General features: G+C 39.9%; 3 protein-coding genes across 3 annotated transcripts; 1 reads left to right on the top strand and 2 right to left on the bottom strand.

Moving 5' to 3' along the window:
• Window positions 1-402: 402 nt before the first annotated feature.
• LOC139142229 (alpha-tocopherol transfer protein-like) lies at window positions 403-4,154 on the top strand. Its single transcript, XM_070712108.1, has 4 exons — window positions 403-855; window positions 1,623-1,816; window positions 2,235-2,345; window positions 3,366-4,154. The coding sequence occupies exons 1-4, from the start codon at window positions 426-428 to the stop codon at window positions 3,627-3,629; spliced, it is 999 nt and encodes a 332-aa protein (XP_070568209.1). The 5' UTR covers window positions 403-425; the 3' UTR covers window positions 3,630-4,154.
• Window positions 4,155-7,001: 2,847 nt separating this feature from the next.
• On the bottom strand, window positions 7,002-14,582 carry LOC139142228 (alpha-tocopherol transfer protein-like). The gene is made up of 4 exons (XM_070712107.1): window positions 13,977-14,582; window positions 11,011-11,204; window positions 10,101-10,211; window positions 7,002-7,813 (listed from the first exon to the last, which is right to left on the bottom strand). The coding sequence occupies exons 1-4, from the start codon at window positions 14,356-14,358 to the stop codon at window positions 7,547-7,549; spliced, it is 954 nt and encodes a 317-aa protein (XP_070568208.1). The 5' UTR covers window positions 14,359-14,582; the 3' UTR covers window positions 7,002-7,546.
• A 3,715-nt stretch (window positions 14,583-18,297) lies between these two features.
• LOC139141546 (neuralized-like protein 4) lies at window positions 18,298-24,258 on the bottom strand. The gene is made up of 8 exons (XM_070711139.1): window positions 24,241-24,258; window positions 23,729-23,783; window positions 23,111-23,197; window positions 22,800-22,874; window positions 22,281-22,425; window positions 21,184-21,305; window positions 20,660-20,807; window positions 18,298-20,122 (listed from the first exon to the last, which is right to left on the bottom strand). The coding sequence occupies exons 1-8, from the start codon at window positions 24,256-24,258 to the stop codon at window positions 19,861-19,863; spliced, it is 912 nt and encodes a 303-aa protein (XP_070567240.1). The 3' UTR covers window positions 18,298-19,860.
• Window positions 24,259-24,494: the final 236 nt, after the last annotated feature.

Here is a 24,494-nt window from a genome sequence, read left to right as displayed (position 1 = left end):
TTTATTCCACGGCCATTTTGTCTGTTACGGTGTTTATCATTTGTTTTTTTTTGTTTTTTTATGTTGTATTTCTTTTTTGTTGTGTTTACGATTTTTGTTAATTCTTATACAGCATAAACGTTGAACTCGAGAATTCGCTGTCACAGAGAATAATGGAATAAGAACTACAATTTTACCGTCGTTTGGTCGACTGAAGTAGCAGTTGGTGTTTATACAAAGAGTACAAAAGAGCGTCATGGATCTGGAGCCCGCTTTTGTTCATCAGCTAATCCCAATTAACGAAGTTCTCCTCCCACTAATCCAGGGAAACCGTACTTGATAGTCCTACGTCATCAGCTAACGCCTCATTATGCTGATTTTATGCCATATATTTGAATACATAACGAGCCTGCGAAACCGGACAATTCCTGGCGGCATGTTTTCTCATGCGTATCGACGTTGCAAACGAGCGACCTTTGGACCCTGTTTCACAACAACTCAACATGGCTACCACCCACCAACCCTACGTCTGTACTCTCAGCAATGAACTTCAAAAGAAAGCGGAGGACGAGTTGAACGAGAGATCTGACACCCGCCAACAGCACATCAATGCATTGCGTGAAAAGACCAAGACCAGACCAGACATCAAATTCCGAACAGACGATGCATTTCTGCTGCGTTTTCTGCGGGCTCGCAAGTTTGACGTAGACAGGGCGTTCAAGAATCTGGTCCGATACTACGATATTCGACAGGAATATCCCGACATATTCGACGACCTGAGTGTCGAAAAATTGAAGCATGTTTGGGAGGCGGGACTCGAGGGAATGTTCCCGGGAAAAGACAAGCTTGGAAGACGTGTTGGGGTATTTCGACCAGGTGAGTAAACGTTGGCGAGTGCATGCGTGGCATCTGACGACTCACATTGGATTAAGACGTCGATAGTTGTCATTTCGACATTATCAATGTTAAAATACTGAAAATACTAAATTAAAAGTCATGTTACTGACTTACAGTCATTTTTCTAAATGTTTAATGTTGAAATGCAACCGTCGTACTTGCAAATGAGGCATTTTTCCCTGTCGATGGTCGAAGTCTCAAAACGAACGCATGTTGTCCTTGAGGATGCAATTTCATGCATAACAGTGCCCTGAAGATATCATATCTTTCTAAGCGTCCAGGTCTGCACAACAAATCACGCGAGTAGGTTTCTGTGGAAGGTTATTATGCCAAAATGCACGTAACTCACGCAGGTATCGCCTTATGGGTGTAAATATGATATAAGACAACAATATCTTGTGAGATACAAGACACTGATATGAACAAGATTTGAGCAAGGTTGTCTGTTTGACACCATATTTTATCACGATAAAGCGTAAGACTAAGGATAGGTCGGTCGGGAACTCTTTTTTATTTCTTATTTTTATCGTAGTGCGACCCCATCAGAAAACAGGAATATTCGGCAAAATCATGTGTGATTTTCTGAAATGAGAAAATAGTCGGAATCGGAGGGTCCTAGGGTAGGTAAGGTTACCGGAAATATATACATTTATTTATTTGGCCTCAACAAACACGCCACCGTGTGGTGAGTTCAAACTAGCATTTCGTCTTTCTCCATTGACGCAAATCCTTCTCTGTGTCTGTAGGTAAATGGGATCCTGACATCTGCAGCTCGAAGGACATGTTCAAGGCGAGCATACTTACCATTGAGAAGATGTTAGAAGACGAGGAGACGCAGATTAACGGGCTGGTGTTTATTGGCGACTTCGCCGATTACTCCATGAAGCAGGCTGTGCATTCAGGGCCCTCTATGGCCAAATTAAACATGTCACTTCTACAGGTGCGATTCATTTACAGAAATTCCCAAATCACAAAATGCATTTTAAATAAAATTGCCAGTTTTCTCGGCAAAAACGCACTTTTTACGCTCTCGTTGTGAGGCAAAATTCTGTCCATTTGTTTGTTTTTATTTGTTCTGTCAATACTCTTGCGTTGACTCAAGAGGTCACGCTATTCTTGGTTGATTATCGTCTGTCAGATTGAACCACCCATAAGCTTACATGCCATGCTTGAGAGACATGACTTTTGCACCGAACCTTATCTTTGTCCGGGGGGAAGGCTGAATCTGGCTGAGACTTGGAACGGCCTTCAAGTCGGTCTAAAATGATTAAACCATGGAGGTAAAATCATTTTATAACCTCCGTGGTGAGAAACCACCGTAAAACACCCATTAACTTTGTTATTATATTTTCTCCCAGAATGCAATGCCTCTCAGGAGCAAGGGAGTACATTTTGTCAACACTCCTACAATATTCGATACACTCATGTCAGTGTGGCGCCCTTTTATGACTGAAAAGATGAAGAGCAGAGTAAGTATACAGATTAGTGAAGGTTTACTGAATAAATATTTATGTTCTTCATCAAGAGAAAAATAATCCACCTATAGCTTTGCCAAAAAGTGGATCAACCGCTAGACTTATAGGTCAGCTTATGATAACGTTAAAATTATATTGGTATGAGAAAAGTTGCTCAGTAATCAATCAATTAATCACCGATTGATTGATTGATGATCAATCAAGCAATCGGTAAGAAACTACGATGGGTCTATCAATAAGAAGATTCATAAACTTAATACTTTGATGGTTTTCTAATATAGCGATTTACCGGGTGCAATGGCAGTTTTTTGGCGGGACCGTGAGCAGATTGACTGAAAGACCCGTCGTTCGAGGGCGTTTTCTGCGTCCCCCCCCTTCGAGCGCCCTCGAACGACGGAACTTTTAGTTTCTATAGCAGACTGCCCTAGGAATTGAGAGTTACCTTGATTGATCTTGATAAAAACTCAGTAAGGCGTGAAGATTACAAAACTTCCGTAAAGCATCCATTAACTTTGTGATTATGTTGACTGGGGCCGTTAACAAACCCTCGGGAACTTAGGGTAGGTCGGTCGGTCGGGAACTTTTTTGTTTATTTTTTTACTTTTATTTCTTTGTAAATTACGAAAAAAAAAGAAAATTCGGCAAAAGTATTTGTGATTTTTTGAAAATGAGGGAAAAAAGTTTAAGTTGAAGGGTTAAAATAGAGTAGGTTCGGTTACCAGGAACACATGTATTTTTATAGGTCAAAAACAACCGCTCATGTATTTTAGGTTATGCGCATTTAGTTTTTGCTGAGTCATCGTAGTCAAAATTCGACCATCAGAGGAAAAGAATAAAAATATATTGCAACACGGGGTACACCTACCAGTAAGTTAAGCAAGTATACCGTTTAAATGTTGTTTAACATATTTTTATATCAACTTTAACGGGTCAGCAAAACCTAAATGAGCGAAACCCAAAATACATGAGCGGTTGTTCAAAGTAGTTTTACTGGAATCTATTTGTACATTTTAGATGAATATTCATGGGGACGACTTCACTACCTTACATCAACACATATCCTCGGCTAATCTACCAAGCGACTACGGCGGAACTCAACCTGAAGCTACAGAATGTACAAAACAATGGATGAAGGAACTGGCTGCCTGGGAAGACGGTTTCAAGGCAGAGAACAGCAAATATGGCATACCTAAAAAGAAGGACACGCTCGGCGGTGGGAAAGTAGCCGCTGATCCGAGTGGAGGTCTCGTTGGCACCTTCAAGAAATTAGACATATGAATAGGTTTGTCATTTGCAATGTCATGGAAACCAAACAGAATAAACAAAGAGTATATCCGTTGTTTCGGGGGACTGTTACTAGCACATGGAGACAATAGCACAATAGGACGTACGATTCGAATTCTTATTCTTGATTATAGCTAGATGCGATCAACAGGCACGTTTTGTCATCGCACTGTTAAAGCTAGAATTAGCAAAATATAATTACCACCTTGAAGTAACTTGCTTCAAATTGGATCTCGGTCCACTTATCTCCCCTCATTGATGGGAACTGTTGGCACAGTTTATCCGCCATTGAAATTTTAACCTATGATTAAATGAACGATACATTATGGTTTGGTTTCCGGCATTGGAGATGTCGTCTCAGACGTCACTTATTAACAAGTGAACACAGTCAGTAACTCTGAAGAAAATGAATAAAATAGAAACTCTTGCTTTATCTGTTGTGCTTTCCATGGAACACAACTACATTTACATGTTAGCTTTAATAAAAAATCACTCCATTGGCTGTGAAAATCTCGAGAACATGTGTCCCTATATTATTATGATGAGATCTTCAACTCTGTCAAGTCATTGGGAAGACTAAGGAGCTATTCAGGTTGGTAGTGGTGACGTCATTATTCTGTTCAGCACCTTTGTAAGTCCAAGTGTAGCGATTATCCTTGGCTTTCCTTGCAGCAGTTACTGGGTGACTGCACGCATGTTTTGCCACCATGCAACTATAGCCCCAAAATCGTTCCAATTATGTGTCTGGCGATAAAGTCAAACTAACATGTTTCAGGCAAAGTGTAGTTTAGGTAGGATGAACCATATTGATATAGTTAATTGGCTCCAAGTTATGTTCTGTTCCTTGGTCAGACTCATTTCAAAGCCTGTGGAGTGACCAAGGGTCTTGTTTTCGTGAAAATACAAAATCTCTTTTTCCCTTTGTTTCAGCTCTGCATCCATTTGAACCTTGACCCTGGAACTTTACCTGGTTTGTGAAAAGATGAGATAAAAGTTTAAGTCGCCAAAACATGAGCAAAGATTAAAATTAGGCTCTTTTGGAGGTGCACACTACCTTAAAACTTCTAATAGAGATGTACATTCTACCGTATCTGGTTACGAGACACTCGTACAGTCTTACTACACTATTTTGCAGAGGTTTCTTCCCTTAACTTAGTATGCGTCTCGAAAGTGAAAGACTTAAACTTTTGGTCTACTTTTCCTCAACGAAACTTTCAACCATTCTCTTACCAAATCTACAATAAAAATTAGGAGTCACCGTGCAAAATTTGGTACTAGAGGGACAAATTACCTAAATTCAAAATGGTTGCCATTCCAATGTTACATATGGGAGAAAAACATTTTGATTCTCGAAAAACTAAGATTGACTGCGAGTGGTAGATCAGAAAAGAATTGATAAAATTGTAAAGCCCGAATATCTGTCCTCGAGGCGGATTGTACTTAATGTTGCATGTAAAATTACAAAGAGCCAGGATTCTGCACGAATCTGTAAAGAGAATCACACGATCAAACTTCACTAATACAGAACAAAACTCTATCAAGCATCATAATCAGTAATGAACAATTCGGTACAGTACTATACAATGCAAACCCAACTGTCATGTCACGTGACCGAATGCCGAATACCAGATGACGTCGTGTGTCAAATCTAAGAATTCAGTAGTCGATCCGTCCGCCTGAGTTGTTAACAGCTTTCTCAAACACAGACCAACAACATAGACCATGCTGATCCTTACGATCGTATAACCTTGCAGGATGACGCGAAAGTCACTGAACAGAGTTCATTACTTTATCAGATAAGGCTCATGTTGACTTCTGTAGAGTGTGAGGCAAGACGTTGCGGTTTCTTGACCTATGAAACCCGTGTCAGAGAAGAACAGTGAAAAGCAACAGAACAAGAATTCCCTTAGCTGAAAAGTAAACTGTAACAGGAAAAATCTAAAATACCACACAAAGCGATTGAATTTTTCTGCTGGTTTCTCCATCATTGCAACTTTATGGAAAATTCCGATAGCACTTTCTTTTCTTTGCCAAATAAAGTTTGGTCTACGACCAAAATCATGTTCACTGACATACATCAGCTCCTCCATCCTGTACTGTGAATGTTGTGTTATGTTTCTCATTTTTTTAAAGTTAGCACTGACATCGATCTGCAACACACAGAGCGTCATTATATTAGCAAAAAATCGCTGCTTCTGACACATTTCACAGAGAGGATTGATACTGTAATTTTTCCTCCTATACCATTATGAAACCATTACAAAAGTGGTACTACATTATAACTAGCATCTTTAATCACTTTAAGCAGTAAAGTCAATCAACAACATGCGTGAGACAATAAAACGGAGACAATTTGTGATATTAAAATCATACTTTAATATTTATTTCACATGTCCAACTTAGGTATTCGAGTCCATTTTCTGTCAATTTAATGATACAATCAGTGGTGTAAAGCGAAGAATGACACATTCCGTGTTTGGTTATTTTGTTATTGATCCTCGGAAACTCACTGAGTTGTCAAGACCATCCGCCATTTGAACACATGCATAATAATTAGCCGGACAAAAATGAATGACAAGAGGGCACTATTTTGCTGTCATTTGAACAATGGGCGCTCAAAAAAATTGCTATCGCCAGCGGGATTGTTATCGTCATCTATTCTGTACTGGTGAAATAGTTTTGAAATAAAGTGACAATCATACAAGATTCCCTTTTTCAGGTAAAATGTTGACAGTTGTTTGTACCATTAGTAGGGCGGCTTGACTTCGTTCAAAAGAGGTGTGTGACGCGCAACGAGCTGCGCACTTTCAGTAATCCACGCAAGACTCTAAGGCATGCAAAATATCTACGAGGGAGAGGTGACAATAATTTCGAGAAAGTGCCATACCGCGATACCGACAAATGAAATTTACAAGACACAAAATGTTAAAAAGTAGTCCTAACAAGTTTGCTTATAAACCTTTAAGTTAAAATGTGACAATATTTCAGTCAACACTAATTATAAAATTGTGGACTGCTCCCCATTCGACAGAACATTCACTGAATTCTAGACAATTTTCAATCAGGCCGCCATGGTTAGACCAGCGGTCACAATCCCACACGACAACTTCCCACTCTACCAATTACCATTCACATAAAATTGTCATTTGAAATTTTGTCAACATAAATTAAATGAAAACAGCCCGCGAAATAGTCTATTGTCTATTAGACATTAAATATCGCTGATAAAAACATTATACATTGAGTAAAAGGAGTTCATTAGACAAGGATAAAATAGCATTACATTATACTAGTATATAAAATCAAAATTGGTCGTAAAAAGTATAGGCTTATCACCACCAGCAAATTAATATGTTCATTTAGTTCTTGTGGTTGCGACACAGCCTTATTGGATGTAAATTAAAAGAATTTGTTCCTTTTACCGGGACAAGATTTCACAAATGCATTTCACATCATGGACATCCTCTAATCATCGCAAATATGTCTTATTCGAAGCTTTCTCGGTCGCAGAAATATCCAACGTAATGGAAACGACACAGCAGCGTCTCCAAGTTGTCTGCAAAGAGCGACTTTACGGAATCCGACGGGCAGTCGATCAGGAATCGAAGTCAAAAGCTGGTCAAGACATCGCTTGTAGTAATCCAGTACATGAACATCAGTCGCTCGGGTAGTTATTGGCAGCCAGTGTGATTTGAAGTTGACTCTGTCTCAGGAGTAAATTCCTTCGCATGAAGATTTACTTGCAAGGACAATCCTGGATAACTGCTGTGATAGTCTGAAACGTTTTAAAATTCGATGCTCTATAATGGAAAATATTTTTAAGATTCTCGATGATTAAAGTGACTCATACAACAATCCGTTGTCTTCTCTATGAATACCCTGTTTCTGTAACTACCATCGCACGAGACGGCCTACATTTCCAATTTTTTGAATGTTCCTGCAAGTCCACCATCATTCTCACTACATTTCTTGGAACCAAGAATGTCTTTCTTTTTCACTAATCCGAAATTCTTCTGCTGACGCAAGAAATCGTCTTCCCAGTCGAGCAGCTGATTGTTAAAGCTGCTGCACATTTCATCGAAGGATGGACATGAACCGCCATAATCGCTCGGCAAGCAGGATGCTGGGAAGAAGTCCTTGATAGAGTCTTTCCATGCTTTTCCAGTGTGAAGCTTTGTCTGGGAATAAAATTAAAAGTACAAGTTTAACAGGTTAAAGCGGTTAAATGACGTCACCCATCACCCGTTTCGAATAAATAATGCATGAACAAAGCTAGTGTTAGATTTGTGTATATTATCACAATTATAGACTTGAACCAAGTCTAAGCTATTATGTGAAAAGAGGGACGGCGGTGAACATGCGTTCCCAGCAAAGTGCGCCACCAGCGGTGAAGCTAAACAAGCGGGCTGGGATTGCTCGGGCGACAGAGATTCGAGCAACACTTGCTCGCTGTGATTTGTCGGTCGCAACGCACTGGAGCATGATAAATAAATATTTAACATCAGACGTTTCGGCAAAAGCAAAGGTAAACCGTGTGTCTGCCCAGCTCCTCGCGTTAACAGCTGTCAGTGACGGATGGCGAAGACCGGTATTACGTAGCTGCTGTTTTCACAATAATGTAATGATGGTTTTGAGGGGTTTTCTTGGAAATGAGAACAATCATTCGATACGATCAAGCTACACCACTGAAAGGCAGCTTCTCGCAAATCACGACATTTGCAAATCAACAGTACTGTTGAACTCGTGCTTGAACAGGTCTGGTTCCAAAAACAACACTCATGGCATTTTTGCCCACATTTGCTTGTACTCGAGCGAGCCATAATCGGAGTTTTCGATTTCAATCGAGCGTTGAGTTAGATGTCTAGATATTGATTTATTGAACTAAGTCTTGTTATGTTCTAGAAACTGAGGCAATATCACGACAACGTAACATACGACCGGGGCACTCAATTTCAAGCTACACGAAATCAATTCGACCCGCCGTGAACCATCTCGGTTCTTAATTATTGACTAAAAGTTCGAATCAATTTGCGCGACAAGCTAATTTTCCCGGGCCAATACTGTTCCCTACTTTCCGAGAGAATGAGGTGGCATTCTGACGGACTGATTGTTGAATTTGTTCTTTTAAAATATGGATTACAGTTAAATGTAGAGTTCGATACACTATCCACCTGCCTATTTTGGTTATGCCTCATCCATTACGTCAAACAGTTTGCATGTCTTTAGCCCAACGCGCTGATTCTCCGAAGCCTAATATGAAAAGGCTAAAGTTTTGCACTTTGGCCAAATTGGCTTGGAGTCGAATGGGCAAGGTCTGACGACAAAAGAAAGGAGGCTTTGAAGCTATAACGCCACCTGATCATCAAACGTTACGAGACCCACTGGTATTGTTTTCTTTCGAGGACATCTGCGAATGATAAATTATCTGTCTCTTCGATCGAATCAATTGATTTTCTTATCATTATCAGAGACCATGGAGGTAAAAAATAAAAACTTTTATGAAATCACCATGTCGTTGAAAAGCACTATCAGTCGATGGAAACAGACGTTAAAAACGATTCATTTATATTTTTGGCAATGATGACTTCACAACAGCCGATCACTATCATCAACGTTACTATTGTCATCAATAAGGGAAATTCGTTGTCTTCGGATTCTGTTAACAAGACCTCCATGGGTAGACTTGCTACTTGAAGTCTGTGGGTATGTCAAATACCAAAACAGAATAAATTGAAGGACTAAACTTCAGCAGACTGTCGCACTGACTGCCAAGCTATTGCGCAGATCGTCTGGTGAACGCCTTGGCCAGCCAGTAACGAGAAATGTCAGGCGACTGGGGGCAGTCTGCGCCATGGGCATATTTTGTTATTATTTATAACGATCTGCGTTCAGCATCGAGCACTGTAATTTCCCACGAGGACATCCATATACAATACTTCAAGTACAAAGTAATAATATTTGTTACTTAAGTTTTATGCCCCTGCAATCTTCAGATCTTCAGACAGACAGACATACCTCTATCTGTCTATCTGAAGTGTAGGATGTGTGAAGCAAATATTATTACTTTGTACTCGAAGCAATTTGTGTTATTATAGAAATATTTCAAATATATAATATCAAATATGTATATATATGTTTGTGTAGCCACACTACATATAAATTTATATTGTGATGTATGCTATGAGAGAGAGAGAGAAGAGGAGAGAGAGAGAGAGAGAGAGAGAGAGAGAGGAGGAGAGAGAGAGAGAGAGAGAGAGCGTGGTTCATGATGAATTTACGTGAAATCATTCAATTAAACTGAACCGAACGATTTCTTAACTGTGTGTGTTGAAGGTTCAGTCTGTAGGTTTAGTTATCCCTCTGTATGATCCAGTTGCCTTGTCAGAACGGCAATTGGTCTTTTGAACCTGAGGGGCTACCAAGACATGATTGGACCGAAGGAGAAACGGCAAGTGATATTCTTACCCGCTGCTTCATCTTCTCTGACATAAATTGGCGATAGATAACCATTCCTTGTTCGAACACTGGCGGTAAGTTGACATAGTGCATCGTGTTGTATCGTGTGGGCAACACGCTCTGTGGATAAATCAAAGAAAGGATTACACAAAGGTTAAGTATGTCGTGTAAGACTATGAGTAAACTATCCAGACTGATTGCGTAATAGAATAGAAAGCAGAATTTTCAAGCTTGTTGGAAACTGGTGACCAAGCGCACACCTATCTCAAGTTTTCAGTTACATTCTGAAGCGTTGTTCATGCTTGCATTGTATTGTCAAGCGATTTATTTTAATTTCGGGCTGGTAAACAAGCAGTTTCTGCAGTAAAAATTGCATACCATACTATTTATGTTATCAGTGTGTTTTTTTATTTTTTCATTTGTTTTTGTAATAACCAGAACACCCGGGGGAAACACAGCATTGCAGAGTCTATACTTAGAGTTGGTTCAAGTCTGTGATTTGTGAATGTTTGAGTTGGGTGAACGCGATGATTTGTGTTCTCTTTTCCATGTGAAACGCGTGAGTGGGTGGATGGGGGAGTGGAGTGAACGCGATGAGTGGAGTGCACGCTATACACTGTATACAGGGGAGTTTCTCCCGAAACCAAGGTCAATCCGGCAGAAACCAACTCACTACTGCGCAGACTCAAAGGTAAGGCGCTCAAGCGCTAAGAAAACCTGTTCTGGGCTGCCAAATTCCAAATAGGTTTGCATGAAAAACGAGTGACAGACGAGAAACTATTTACAAATGATTCACCGACTTGAACTAAGTCTAGATGATCTACTGTTAGAGTTAAAACAATCCCGAAACATATTACCACTTTACATTTACGTGAACATTTGTATGAAGAGGCCAACACAGATATTGATATTCACCCACCTGTAATATCGACATCATCATTTTTGCATTGGAAGGCAGGATGTATGCACTGTGTCTCATGCCCAAGTTTCCGAAATCTAAAATTGCCGTGATCCCGTTTATCTGTATCTCCTCGTCTTCGAGCAACTTCTCTGAGGAAATCACCGAAAGCTTCACCGTGTCTCCATAGCTACAAACACGTGGTTCCCAGCTTCCTGTAAACAGAAGATACTGAGTAAATTGTAATAGTGGTGATGATGATGATGATGATGATGACGATGCTGATGATGACGATGATGATGATCTATGCTTTGACATTACTGACCGAACCAACAGGTCCGTCGCATTAACATTGACGATAACATCGTCAAATGTTATAAAAGATAGATTTGAAACTGTTTGGATGTGGTGTGGTACCAATGATGAACACGTTGGACCATCTCTGTGTTTTAGAGAGTGGAATGTGACTTTAGTGCATCAGACCAGGGGCAAGAAGTGTCCCCCTCTAGCTCCATGATCAGACTTAGTTTGTGCACTCTCCAGCCTGGCGGCCGTGACGTGCAACTTACTGGTAACAGTTGTGGTTGTAATAATTAAAGTAATATTGTCAAATATTGAAAATATCCAGCTATTTATATTATACGTAGCTATGTGGATACGGGTAGCCGCAAAGGCGAGGGTTACGATGGCAGGACTTTAAACATGCCGCGTTACTTTACATTTGTGCCTATGCGGTATGCTACAATTATATTGTTGCAGACCCACGGCACGCGATGTTGTTGATCCCCTGCTGGTATTTTGTGTGCAACTAATAAGAGTTAAATTGCGCGGGATTTCTCACGTCCAAGGATGCCAATTTTGCGAGAAATGTGGGAAACTGGGAGAACATTCATTACTAGTAAGGGAGAATCATACAAGCACACCAACAGAAACAGTCAAACACGTGTCGATTGCAATCCCTTTGTTTATGCGGTCAGACCTAATTTCGTGAATAAAAATCGTGGTCAGGATAATCAGACTGCACTTAGTTGAAACCCACAAAAAGACTGCTTGAATCATTGACAGTACCCGTCTATGCTTGAATACAATGGTCACAATATGCAATATTATTATATTATGTCAAATCAAATCAGAGTATTAAATTGAAGTTGTTTTGCACCGAAGCAAGAGGAATCATATTCGTGACAAGTTGTCAAATTAAGGAGTCAAATTTGAAGAGGGGAGATCTCTGAAACAAAGAAATAGAATGAAGTTTCATCGGCGCTAGTTTGAATGGTTGACGGCTCCTATGTACGTGTTCAATGTTTGGCAATGGGTTACAATACGTGTGCACACTTGAACATCAGAGTCTAGATCGATGTTGTCCTTTTGTATATATCATCATGACAACAACAATAAGGAACTCTTCTATTACAACTACAGCGCAATTTATCGACGGATTGAGAGCCGTAAAATTCAGCACAACATTTTAGATCTAAGGAAGGTCATTCCTTTCTGCTTATATTGTACATCTCGACATGATCAATAAGCGGGCGGGGTTTTATAGGCTTTATCTCCGAACAAATCGAATAACTGAAAACAACTTTCTACCTTTCCTTTCATGGGATTACAATATAATTAACAGTCCACGTAAAGCAAGTAATAATGAGAGAAGCGGGAATTGGGGACTGTCACCGTGTATATATTAATACATTCAATAGTTTCTCAAAGCCTTAGAAATGTTGCCGGTTTCGTTCGATAACAACTTGTCGCCCATAAATATACATACTGACATTCATGTTTGGTTTATTCGTGTTTGAAGTCGCAAAATTGAAATTTGAGAGAGAGAGAGAGAGAGAGAGAGAGAGAGAGAGAGAGAGAGAGAGAGAGAGAGAGAGAGAGAGAGAGAGGAGAGAGAGAGAGAGAGAGAGAGGGGGGGGGAGAGACCTCAAAATTCTTCATTACGAAGGCAATACGGGTACACAGTAAATTTGCCTAGACCCTATACGTCGTTTACGGCCTCCGTGCCTCCGAGTGGGGTCGGAGGGCGTAAGCGACGGGTCTAGGCAAACAGTAAATCACCTACCCGACTCTTTCGAAAAAGGATATTCCAATCACGAAGTTGGGAGAAGATGGACAGAAAAGGAAAAATGTGGAAAGGACACATACGTTCGGTGTTGATATAGCTTTGCGTTGCAGGGCTGTGTGTTACCGCCGTTACGTGGTGGGAGGCCGTATACTATAACGCCGGTGCGAGAGTGTTGATACAGCCATACAGCCCACAGTCCCTCCACACATTAACGCTCACGTTTCTTTACATCAGATATGACGTAACCACCTTGTTTGACACACAGACAAGCAGAAAAAATGAGCATGGCATGCTAAGAGTGTAGACATGTAGTAGACAACGACGGACGACCGTCAATTTCAGCGCTGGCTAAAAATGGGTAAAATCGATGGGCTGATGATGATCGCGGTTGAAGTGATCAGTGTGTGCATAATGGCTTTTCATTGCATCCGAATGGAAGGCGGCACATATGGTGCTGGATTCCGACGTGGAAAAGACACGTTTCTGTGAACAGGGTTGTGCATTCATCGAACATGAAACCTGCTCTTTTATCATGTAATTAACACTACGAAAATATTCGCTTTACAGTCTTCTCTGGGTGGAGGAACTGTGGACTTGCATACCGCGTTTCTGATAGGAACCGCTATTCGAAAGTGAGACTTTGCTGGGGTATTACGAATGACAATGCAAACGCGAACACAATGGCCGTCTGCCAGCTGGTGTTGTCAAATGCGGGCGTATGCGGTATGCAGTTTGTAATAGATATACTTGTCCATAGACCCTACAGAAAACCATGGCGCCTTTTTTTAGCTCCATGAGGAAAACCTTCCGTACGATCTATGATTTGCCTTAGTAATATCATGGAAGTATGCTACCTCCACGGCATGTTGTCTAGTACTACAATGTATGGAAAATATCTTCATATAGGAGAGGACCTTACCGAATCGTAGTATGCCTACACGGTTACCGTCCCTGTCTCTGCATTCTGGCGGCAACGTAATGTTCATTTTCATGTCGAGTACATGTCTTACGGACGACACCGTCAAATCGTCGAAAACTGCCGGATATTCTTTGCGCACCTCGTAGTAACGGACGAGGTTCTTGAATGCCCTGTCGACATCAAACTTCCTTGCGCGCAGGAACCTGAGGAGAAAGGCTTCGTCGCATCGAAAGCGAATGTCCGGCCGAGATTTTGTCCGTTCGATTATCTCTCGGAAACATCTCTCTCTAGATTCGGCCGTTTCGTTCAGCTCACGGGCGGCCTTCTCCTGCAGTTTCTCGCTGAGTGTGCACACGTACGGGTCTTCGTGGCCGTGCGGCATTTTGCAGAGAGCTGAGGTGGCGCCGACGTTTCGTGAAATGAGGGTCGGTGATCCTTGGCTTTCACTTCTCCAGCTGAGCGTCCCAAGTCACGTGTACACCTCACATGTATGTACACACCTACAGTCCGTGAACCTGAAATCGATAATGGCTGTGAACAAAGGGACTACGAGAGGTCACGCTGTTCGCTTATCCACACGCAGGAAGACAAAAGGCATGTGATTATACAGTTGTCGCTTGGCGGCGCTGTCCATATGGGTCCAGTGTAACGCAGACGACACAAAGGGCATCGCCGATCGTCATCACAGTATTTATTCTGAAGTCAGAAATCATTTCCTCGCGACATTTCCGATCATTATTCCTTGTGGAGTCATTAAGGTAATATGCACCTCGAAAGTGAAAGACTTAAACTTTTGCTCTAACTTTCCTCAAGGAATCTTTCAATTATTCTCTTTCAAAATCAAGAATAAAAATAGGGGGTCACCGTGCAAATTTTGGTACTAGAGAAACAAATAACCCAAGATTTACTGATATTAGAAATTCAAAATGGCCGCCATCCCTGTGTTAACTCTATGGCGAAAAATAAAAATTTTCGAATTTCAAAAAACTAAGCCGATGAAAAGTTTTCTTTCACCAAGAGCTTTAAAATGAACCCCCACATGTGGTATATCAGAAGAGAACTGTAAAAGTTTGAGAGTCCGAATGTCTGTCCCGAGGTGCGTTCTACCTTAAAATTAGCGCCTCAACTGAAGCATGGTTTATACTACGTTACGTCAAATTAAACACCGAACAGGCATGAAGAAAACCTGCGAGCAAATATGTAGTCCTGTGATTCCCCATTGTATTAAAGTTACAATTCACACTCTGTAGACACTCAGCTGGTAGGCACACACTTGTAACCTGTTCATCCCTTAGTACCCGTTAACAGGTCCACAACCGCAATTGATAACAATAGATTTGGGTCAAACCATGGTTGTCAAAGGGTTCAAGGAAAGAACTTATTGTAATTAAAAGTGACGACGCACGGTGAGGTATACGCAAGAACATACACTACGGATACTTTCAGTGTACCTCATTTATACCCCAAATTTTGTGTCTACATATATCCCGCTCGCCCCTTTAACACCAAAGATACATGTACTCGTTTGCTTTGTGGTTGCTGCATGTTATGTCAAGTGGACACGTGTGGACATAGTACCTCCACAGTTGACAAACCTGTGTGTCGCCCATAGGTTTCTACACTCTTCAGTGACAAAGTGTACTGTAAGATTGTCTGAAAAATCTGTTCACATTACAACTTCGCCAAACAACGCCTGTTAATCAGATGTGAAAAGCGCCACCTGTATGCATTTCGCGGCCAAGTGTAAATGAAGTTAGTTTGCTCACAGTATGAGGTAATGAGGGGATTATTGACGATGAATTTTCTGGCCAGCATTATGGCAATGCGGACCATAATACGCTCAGCCTCAATCCCTCAACACGATACGATGGGAACGGGTTATTTATAGTCGTTAAAACTTTGTGTCCATGCATATTGTACAGGTGCTGTAATAGAAAGTGTGACGTGAAGAAAGGTGCCAAAATGAATAGGTATAATCATGGATGTAAAAAATGTCTATTTTTTACATCCATGGTATAATCAACGGCAAAAAGTAATTCTGCTAGACTGCAAAAGTTGTTGTAGAATGTGTGAAGTGGGGTGCCAAACAGCAAAAGACATAACAGGACAATAAAATTTGCATGGAGTGAATATGTCTTTCACATCTTCAGAAATGGCACAATTTGTGTGGGATTGTTTATGAAGCAGGATCTTTTGAGTTCAAGTGATGGAGACAGAGGCGTCGGCTGTATTTCTTCAAACTTTATCACTACAGCTACGTTAAACTACTGCTACAATAATATAATGTATCAGTGTATGGATTAAGTGACGACTATATCCAGTGGTGAGCGATGCGCTCTCAGTATACGCATACACATATACTTTACTGTACATATACATATACTAAATTAAAGTGGCTGATTCAGGCTGTGATATAGCCGATTTTGGCGGAAAAGTAAGAAATGTCTTTGACTTTGATTGGTTAGAGGTGACTCACACGTCAGAAAGAATTAAAACTATGTGTAAACACAGGATATTGGAAGGAACTGAAGAGATGACAATTTGTCTTGACTGTCAAGGAATTCGTAGCTATAATTTTTAACGTTTCTCAACACAATTTCTCAAAAGATGGTCACTGGTCTCTTGGCCTTCAGTACTATAGTGGTATTCTTGCAGTAATTGGAAAGAAACAAACTGTCCTATGACTTATATTTCAATCCTCCAAAAAGTGATGTACCATTAAAACCCATTAAAACAACTGCTGGTCCACTTACATAAGTATGCGTATTCAGTCCCTCACGACCATCGACCGCCCCTAAAAATAATGGTACAGTCCGCTAGGTACAACTTGACAAGGCTAAAAAGGTAAAAGAGAGTTCTGTAAAAAGCATGCGAATCACTACCAGAGGAATAATTTCCACACCTTTTCATGCTCCATGAATCCATCATGAATGTCCATCAAATGTTGTTTCAAAAAAATTTTGCAATGTTTTGATGCATTATATAGACAAAACATGATCTCACCTTTCGCCAAGGGCATTTGGCGAGAGATAAGCAGCATGGACCACGTGATCCACTGCCGTCCGCAGATAGGATTCAAAATTATGGTGAAGTCACCGTGGTTTAATGACCCAGTTAGTAAATACCGCAGTCATGAGCGTTCGTCTTACACTTTACACCCTTTGGTGCAGCAAATACTGAGTCCGAATCACCACAAATTCAAGTAAATCAAAGTCCGAATCAAAAACCTTTATCTACGACTGAAACTGAATATCATTCCGTTCGATGCCCGCGGCCCCCTCATTATCACCGGCATAAAAAAATCGGCGTCATCAAGGGACTTTCAATTTTGTATTTTTATATTTTTTGATTCGGATGTAGCTTTACCAAAATTTTGGGTATTTAAAAATTGAATTCGTTCTCCACTGCTTGATATTAATGTTATGCTAGGAGCGTTTGAAGACAATCACAATTATCGCCTGTGTTGTTTGCTGAATTAGCAACCTCAAGAATGGTACAAATTTTCATTACGATTTTCTTCTGACGGAAGTCCTTATCTGATTAAAAACTTTTGACAATACGGTTGTCACGGTGACTGGCGAGGCTACATCAGGATGCAATGCATTAGAGTAGAATACATAGACAATGTCTTTGTTTTCTTGTGAGGTGGGGTGAGGTATGGTATACAGCAAGTATTGGCCGAAAGAAAGTAGGAGTAACTGTTATACTTGCGGTAAAATATGAATTTTAGTAGCAGTCAATACTAGAAGCTATAGAAGTCGAGCGAAGTCTGTACGCCACGGTCATTCCACTCGTGTTTGTAGAGTGACCGTGCTTACGTCGTTCGACCATTTTCAGCTTTTGTGCCAGGTGTTGGTACAACGAAGCATCTTTTAGTTCTATTGTACCGATGTCATCGCAATTGCCTAGTGGCGTCAGAATTCGAAAGTACCACGAAACAATAATCCCTCGTGAAGGGACTGTGACGAAAATAATATTTAATCAAACTTCACAGGAGAAATAGTCGTCGTTTCCACACACTGCCTTGCATGCAAATGCTGTTCGAGTCGTTTGATTTTGGTATTATCGATGTGTAAGCTTACGTGATTCATACCTTCCGACTGGTTTAGCTAACTCCGAAATTTCAGGGTTGCACACATGGCGAATTAGCATCGGCGAAGTTGTAATGAGTCACGGAAAGTAAATTCTCTCTTTGGTGCAAACTCAAAATTCTGAAAGGCAGACAGAGAGACAAACACGCAGACACACACAAGCACGTGTACACGCACACCTACACACATAGTATACAGAGAGACAGAGCACACACAGACACACTTCAACGCAAAATTAAGTTACCTTTATTCTGAAGTTGTCTCATAAAGCATGAACATTATGAGTGTATAACTATATGCTTGTAGAGGGTTCAATTCTACGCCACCACACGTTTCCATGGGTATGGAATGGCTGGCGTTAGGAAATATTTTGTCGCAATTTTGAAGTCATGTTTTTTTTTGCGACAATATCGACATCACAAGGTTTTCTTCCCTTCTTTTTTTACGAAAAACTCAGAAAATCTACACGTAAGTGGGCGCGAAACAAAATAATATTCTTACTTTTGGCTTAGTCTGTTTCCAACTTTAGACAGGGCGAACCGAAGCAGGAATGATTATTTTAGACTAATTTCAAACAGCGTTTGTATGAAGATACTCATGACGATCGAAATTAAATGTGATAACAAATTGCATTCAACATCCTCCTTAAGGTAGTATGCGCCTCGGAAGTGAAAGACTTGAACTTTTGCTCAAACTTTCCTCAGCGAAACTTTCAACCATTCTCTTACCAAATCAACAATAAAAATCGGGGACCTTCAAGAGCTTTAAAATGAGCCCCCACAAGTGGTAGATCAGAAAAGAATTGTAAAAATATGAGAGTCCGACTATCTGTTCCCGAGGCGCGTTGTACCGGACAAATTAAAGAATATATGTATGTTACATCATAGGAGTTTGAGCGGTACGGGTGCAGTAAGTTTACATTTGTATATTTTATTTTTTTCAAAAGCTATAGTTCAGTAAGATGAACATTTGCAAGCTTGATTTCGTTAGATTACCATATCGAACATTGGGAAAAGAGTCCCTCGGCGGTGCGTCCGTTCAAATTATCCTTAAAAATAAAATGCGCGTATCCTTAAGGTTAGAAGAAATGAAAACGCCTGAGTGAAGTAAGCTGGTTTTAGTAATCATTATTGCTGCCCTCAAGTTTTGGCGACATTTGAATAGGTTGTGAAAGAATTGGAAGGCAGCAGCGCTTGCTGAAACGGAGATGCTGTAGAAAACGAAGTAATTTCGTATAATTTTACAGAGGGCGATAAAGCAGTACACGTTTGTTTAACTAATTGTACGACGTCTGAGGTTAACTTATGAATAAAGTGCATGCACATGATCAAGTACACGTCTCATTAATACCTGAAGACTACATAGAGCTGTCAGATTAATTATCACTATGAAATGATTTATAGCATTGATCAAGGACGAGCTGTATCAGTTTACACCGAGAGTCGAATTCTATCTTATCTTTCTCAGTAGATTCATGTCGCTCTCCAAAAGTTTATGCTCGGGTTCAAATTTGGATATCACAAACTACTAGAGACAGTTTCACGAGACTGTCTAACACGACCGCTACAAAAGCACTGCATTGTTCATACATGTAGGGCCTATTGCTTTTTGGAATATTCAAAAAACCATAACTATACGCTTCTACCATAACCTAATATGGAGGACTTGTATAATATTGCATTGATTCATGGAGGTTTTGGCTACATATGTAAATTTATACATTTTCTTCGCATCATTTTTCAATAACAGTCGATTACGTAATATATCGTATGAATAAAATGGATGCGTCAGACTCAGTTCCGCTTTCCGCGTCTTTGTACGTTCAGAGTGGCGTCGTCATCATCGGGGTCATTTACTTTCACCAGTAATCCATACGGAACAACAGCGGCTCGTTCCTTGGTTGACCATTCAAGAACGTCATTTTTGAACACTGGGTCGATACGTTTCTTGGCCCCAATCGTTTGCTCGTGTATTTCGTAAGATTTTGGTCTTATCCAAACCTGGAAAGCAACGCGTGCCTTGTACAAGACTTCATCACTCTCGGAGGCTGTCACTCTGAAACAGAGACGGGCGAGTTTATATGATTAATGATGTTATTGAGTCAAATACCTCTTTTATTCAATTATACATACAGATCAGGTATGTATGAACAATTCCTCAAGTCGGACAGAGGGAGTCACTGAAATTGTTGTGACAACCATTGAATTTGCCGGTTACCCTTACAACGACTTGGTCACAAGAATGTCTTGAAAATTTATCAGATTGGCTATCTTAAGTCATCGAAGGTCATTTCTCTCTCCTCTCCTCTCCTCCAAATCACCATCATCATCACCACCACCACCACCACCACCACAAGCATGATTGTCGTCGTCGTCGTCTCAGGTGAAAGGACAATGTATCACCAGAACGGTGACATCGTTCACTGTCAGAATTTCGTGTCATAATTGTACAGAGAATTTAAACTTGCATGGTGAATATTGTGTCAAAAATAACAAAACAATAATAGATAACATCTTTGAAAAAAGTGACAAAGTCAGATCAACGTTGGTGACAGTCAGCTTTGATTTCCACACGCTGATGTTTCAACATTACCTCACAGGGCATGCGTATGCATCGGTACCAGCATATCTGATCGTCGGTGATACAAAAATCTGTTTTGTATCAAAGCCATTTGGTTTCCAATTATCGGTAAAGTGTCCTATTCTTTCTGACAATTTCGTTCCTCCCAGTGCAACATCACCTCATTAAGACAAAAATACAGTTTCATTTTCATGAAAATTGTCAACGTTGATTGTACGGGTGTTTCGTAGTTTACAAATCTGAGCACAGGTAAACAGAGAAATTGTAATTCTGGCGTCACTACCGTATGATAAATTTAGAGAAGAAGTTTTGTGGGCATGGCATCCACCAGCTTGGTGATAATTCATTTGTTGTAAATATTGACTTCCTGTATAAGGCTCGTCGATGCCTTTACGAATTACTTGTAAGGTCAGATCAAGCCAAATCATATTTTACTCTATCGACATGAAAAATTTTCAAATGAGACTAATTTTATAAAATTCGAAATTGTCGAGAATATTAAAATTTGGTCGAAATTTACGAATTCTGTCTCTTACCAGGAATAGACAGATGACCATTATCAAGGATATCAGCAATACTCTCGATGCGAGTTCCATGAAATGCTACGTGCCAGTTCTCATCTATTTTCAGACGACCCTCCAGTTTGTTTTTCTGCACGCTGTAGAAGAGATATTAGCCAAAGTTGCATAAAATAGGTGTAAGGGTGTATTTGCATGACATATCCAGGATCAATCTTCGTGCCAAATTGAGGGCGACCTATATCCTACGTATAATATAGGCAGGTCATTCCCATGATTTTCTTTATAGAGAATGGTGATAGTTCACGTTTGCCAGACTTCTTTGATGAGTAAGCTTACATATTTTGCTGAACTCAATAGTGCTACCACTTGACACACAAATATTTCGCCCAATCAGCGCTCTTCTTTTAGAAATTCGACTGAAACGATCACCGAAACCAGTGAAATTCCCCGTAAGAAGAGAAAATTACCAATCAGATCACCGATACTATGATGTGAAGTTATGTTTCTTGGTTCTCAGAAGAGGACTTTAGTGCAACAGCTTCAGAACCTTTCCATTGTACAGTCATTTTGTTGTAAGTGTGAAATGAAGTATACTGATCTTGTCAAAATTCATGTCTAACTGCAAAGTGTTTGACTTATCACAGTTCTTTATGGAACTGTGATACATTAACACAGTCTGTGTATTTAATTAATTATATATACGCGATATTACTTCTGACACTGAATATTTGTTCAGAGTAGAATGCATTTCTAAAAACAACATAATATTGTAAATTATATCACGTTTGTCAATACATGTGAATTTTGTTACGTCATCCCTTTACGATAAAATGTATCCGACTATCCAGCATTGTTGCCCTAGATGTTTTCTGCATCAAATTCACTAATATAATATCAATGTACCCCCTCGTTGATCATAATGGACTCAAGTTATAAGGAGTGAGTCATTATTACTTAAATGATGCATAGTGTTGGTGAAGCTTAAAGTTCATTTCAATAAAAAGGAAAATGTACTTGTCTCAAAATACTAAAATACAATCGAACATTACAGCCATCATCAAAATTTCCTTCATATTTTTGAAAGCTGGTAAAACTTTTCGTTTACAACTTACTCTAATCCAAAACGCGCCCATCCAATCGGAATGGCATATTCCGAAGATGGATTTCCACGCGTGTAGAAATCATTGTCGCCTCGTTTGGAATGACAATCCGTGCAGTAACACTGGCTGAACTTTCCTCTGTCAGTGAAATACGAATCTGAAACACAGCGTTGCATTACATGATTCCGATCATTCCGCAATTTGCTCAGGCCGGCCAGTGACACATGTGCAAGCGTACTTCTAAAGTGTAGCAAAGAAGTGGATTAGCTATAGTTGTACGAGTACATTCGCCCTGAGTCTCATATAATTTTTGGCTGAAATGGTCACTCTAAATATATATTCAAACTGCCTGTGAATCTGTGATAGATTCTAAATCACACTAACTCATTCGACCAAAGACAAGGAGATCATACTTTGGAATTTCGTTCAGTTTGCTTCCTTTTACAAATGTTTTGTCTCTGAGATTTTAGAATGATGTTTGAATCCTTTGACCGAGTACAATGCTTGCTTGCAGTTAGTGACGTCACGTACCCCCTAGCTCCAACAGGTCAACAAATTCCTTACATCGTTGGAAGTATTCACAGTTAATCTTGTAACCGTCCTCTTCTGGAAATCAAGAAGAAATACAATTAAAGCGGTCCAACAAAGATTTCATTAGACTGAGCATTCCAAGTTCAATCACAACTTATGCACTTCCACTTAAACTGTTGTCTAAACAATAATTTTATCCTTATTTGATTATCTTACAGAATTTTGCTGAATTCGGCACGACAAGTGATCCCTCGAACAATTTCAAGAATTTAAATCGCATTGGTTGCGTCTCACAATGATTCGACACTTACCTTCATCTTCTTGTTCCTCCAGGGTCGTTCCAGCTTGCACGGTGAGTTTTCCTGGCTTTCGCTGTTTTTGGACCGACCAAGTTTCACCTTTTCATCAAAATCCCTGGCCAGGTCTACAATATTTCAGAACATGGAATAATTCAGACAAATTTTATTTATCAGACAGTTGATAAAAGTTAAGATACTAGTAACAATTTATGCAAGAACTGATGTCTTGCTGAAAATTTTGTGTACATTTTTTCGGATGTTCTTATTCTCCTAAGGTGTTTTCAAAACATGGCAAAAGTGTGTTTAAAATATCGTAAGTTTATTATATATTGCTTATTATGCAATGAGTTTCCTCTAGTTAAATAATGTAAAATCCTAAGTATTTCTAACCCTCTGTTTTTCTCTGAATTCAGTCTTTTTGATAGAGTTCCTCTTTAATCTTCTGTATAAGATTGCCACAAAATCGAAGGAAGTTTTAATGAAATTTTGCAGGCTGATAATTCTGTTGTTGTTGTGGTGTATGGGCATATTTTTGCTAGCCGAAGAATGCCGACATTAGAAACGTCTTTTCTACTATTTCAGTGACATTGTACAGTAACATTCTAAGAAGACAAACAACGGCTATCTTACCTTCCTCGTCACTATCATCACTTTTATTCAAATGATCAAAAAACCTGTCTTCAAACTGAAAAGATACAATGAAATACAACTACTCACATTGCTTAATAAATGTCAAGGTCAAATAAATGATAAATATTTAGTTTTTTATGTCCCACCAGAGGGAATCAGCTGTCTGTGCAATTCAAACTATTAAAGCGTGGTTACTCCACTCCAAGTTCTGAGTAGAGTAACCGTGATTAAAGCAATGCCAAATTAATAACTATATTTTGTCGAGTCGTCAGGCGACTTGAGATTTTGTAATATATCGATGAATTATGACGAGAGATGACCGAGTATATTTTCTGATATTGTTTCCTGCTGTACTTATGTTAAATCATTGATAACCCACTTTCTAAGGACATCACAGGAGAAATAATAGCAGAGCAATTTGTACCAAAAATTGTTCAGGGAGATATCTAAGCGCGCCACCTATGACCGAAACAAAGTCAAGACTACGGAGTATTGGGATTCTTTACACTTACCGATTGTTCGGTTGCCATGGCTGCTAATCACGATACGCTACGTCGGGCTTCATACACTTATGGAAAGAAAAATAAAATATTAAATATAGATGAAACCATTCCAAAGTGTATTACGGCTGTCGTGTGGCATTATTAATTACTAGATCCCCTCATAGCTCACAGACCTTCGTTGGCTACGCAGCGTTATCCCCCTCCTTCTGATTTTGAGCCCTAGGTAGCCCGTGTCATACAGCTCATACCCAGCTTGGTTAGCA

This window comes from Ptychodera flava, chromosome 10, assembly GCF_041260155.1.
Source record: "Ptychodera flava strain L36383 chromosome 10, AS_Pfla_20210202, whole genome shotgun sequence".
NCBI lineage: Eukaryota > Metazoa > Hemichordata > Enteropneusta > Ptychoderidae > Ptychodera > Ptychodera flava.
Note: the sequence above shows the minus strand (reverse complement) of the source record. Positions and strands in the feature narration are given on the sequence as shown.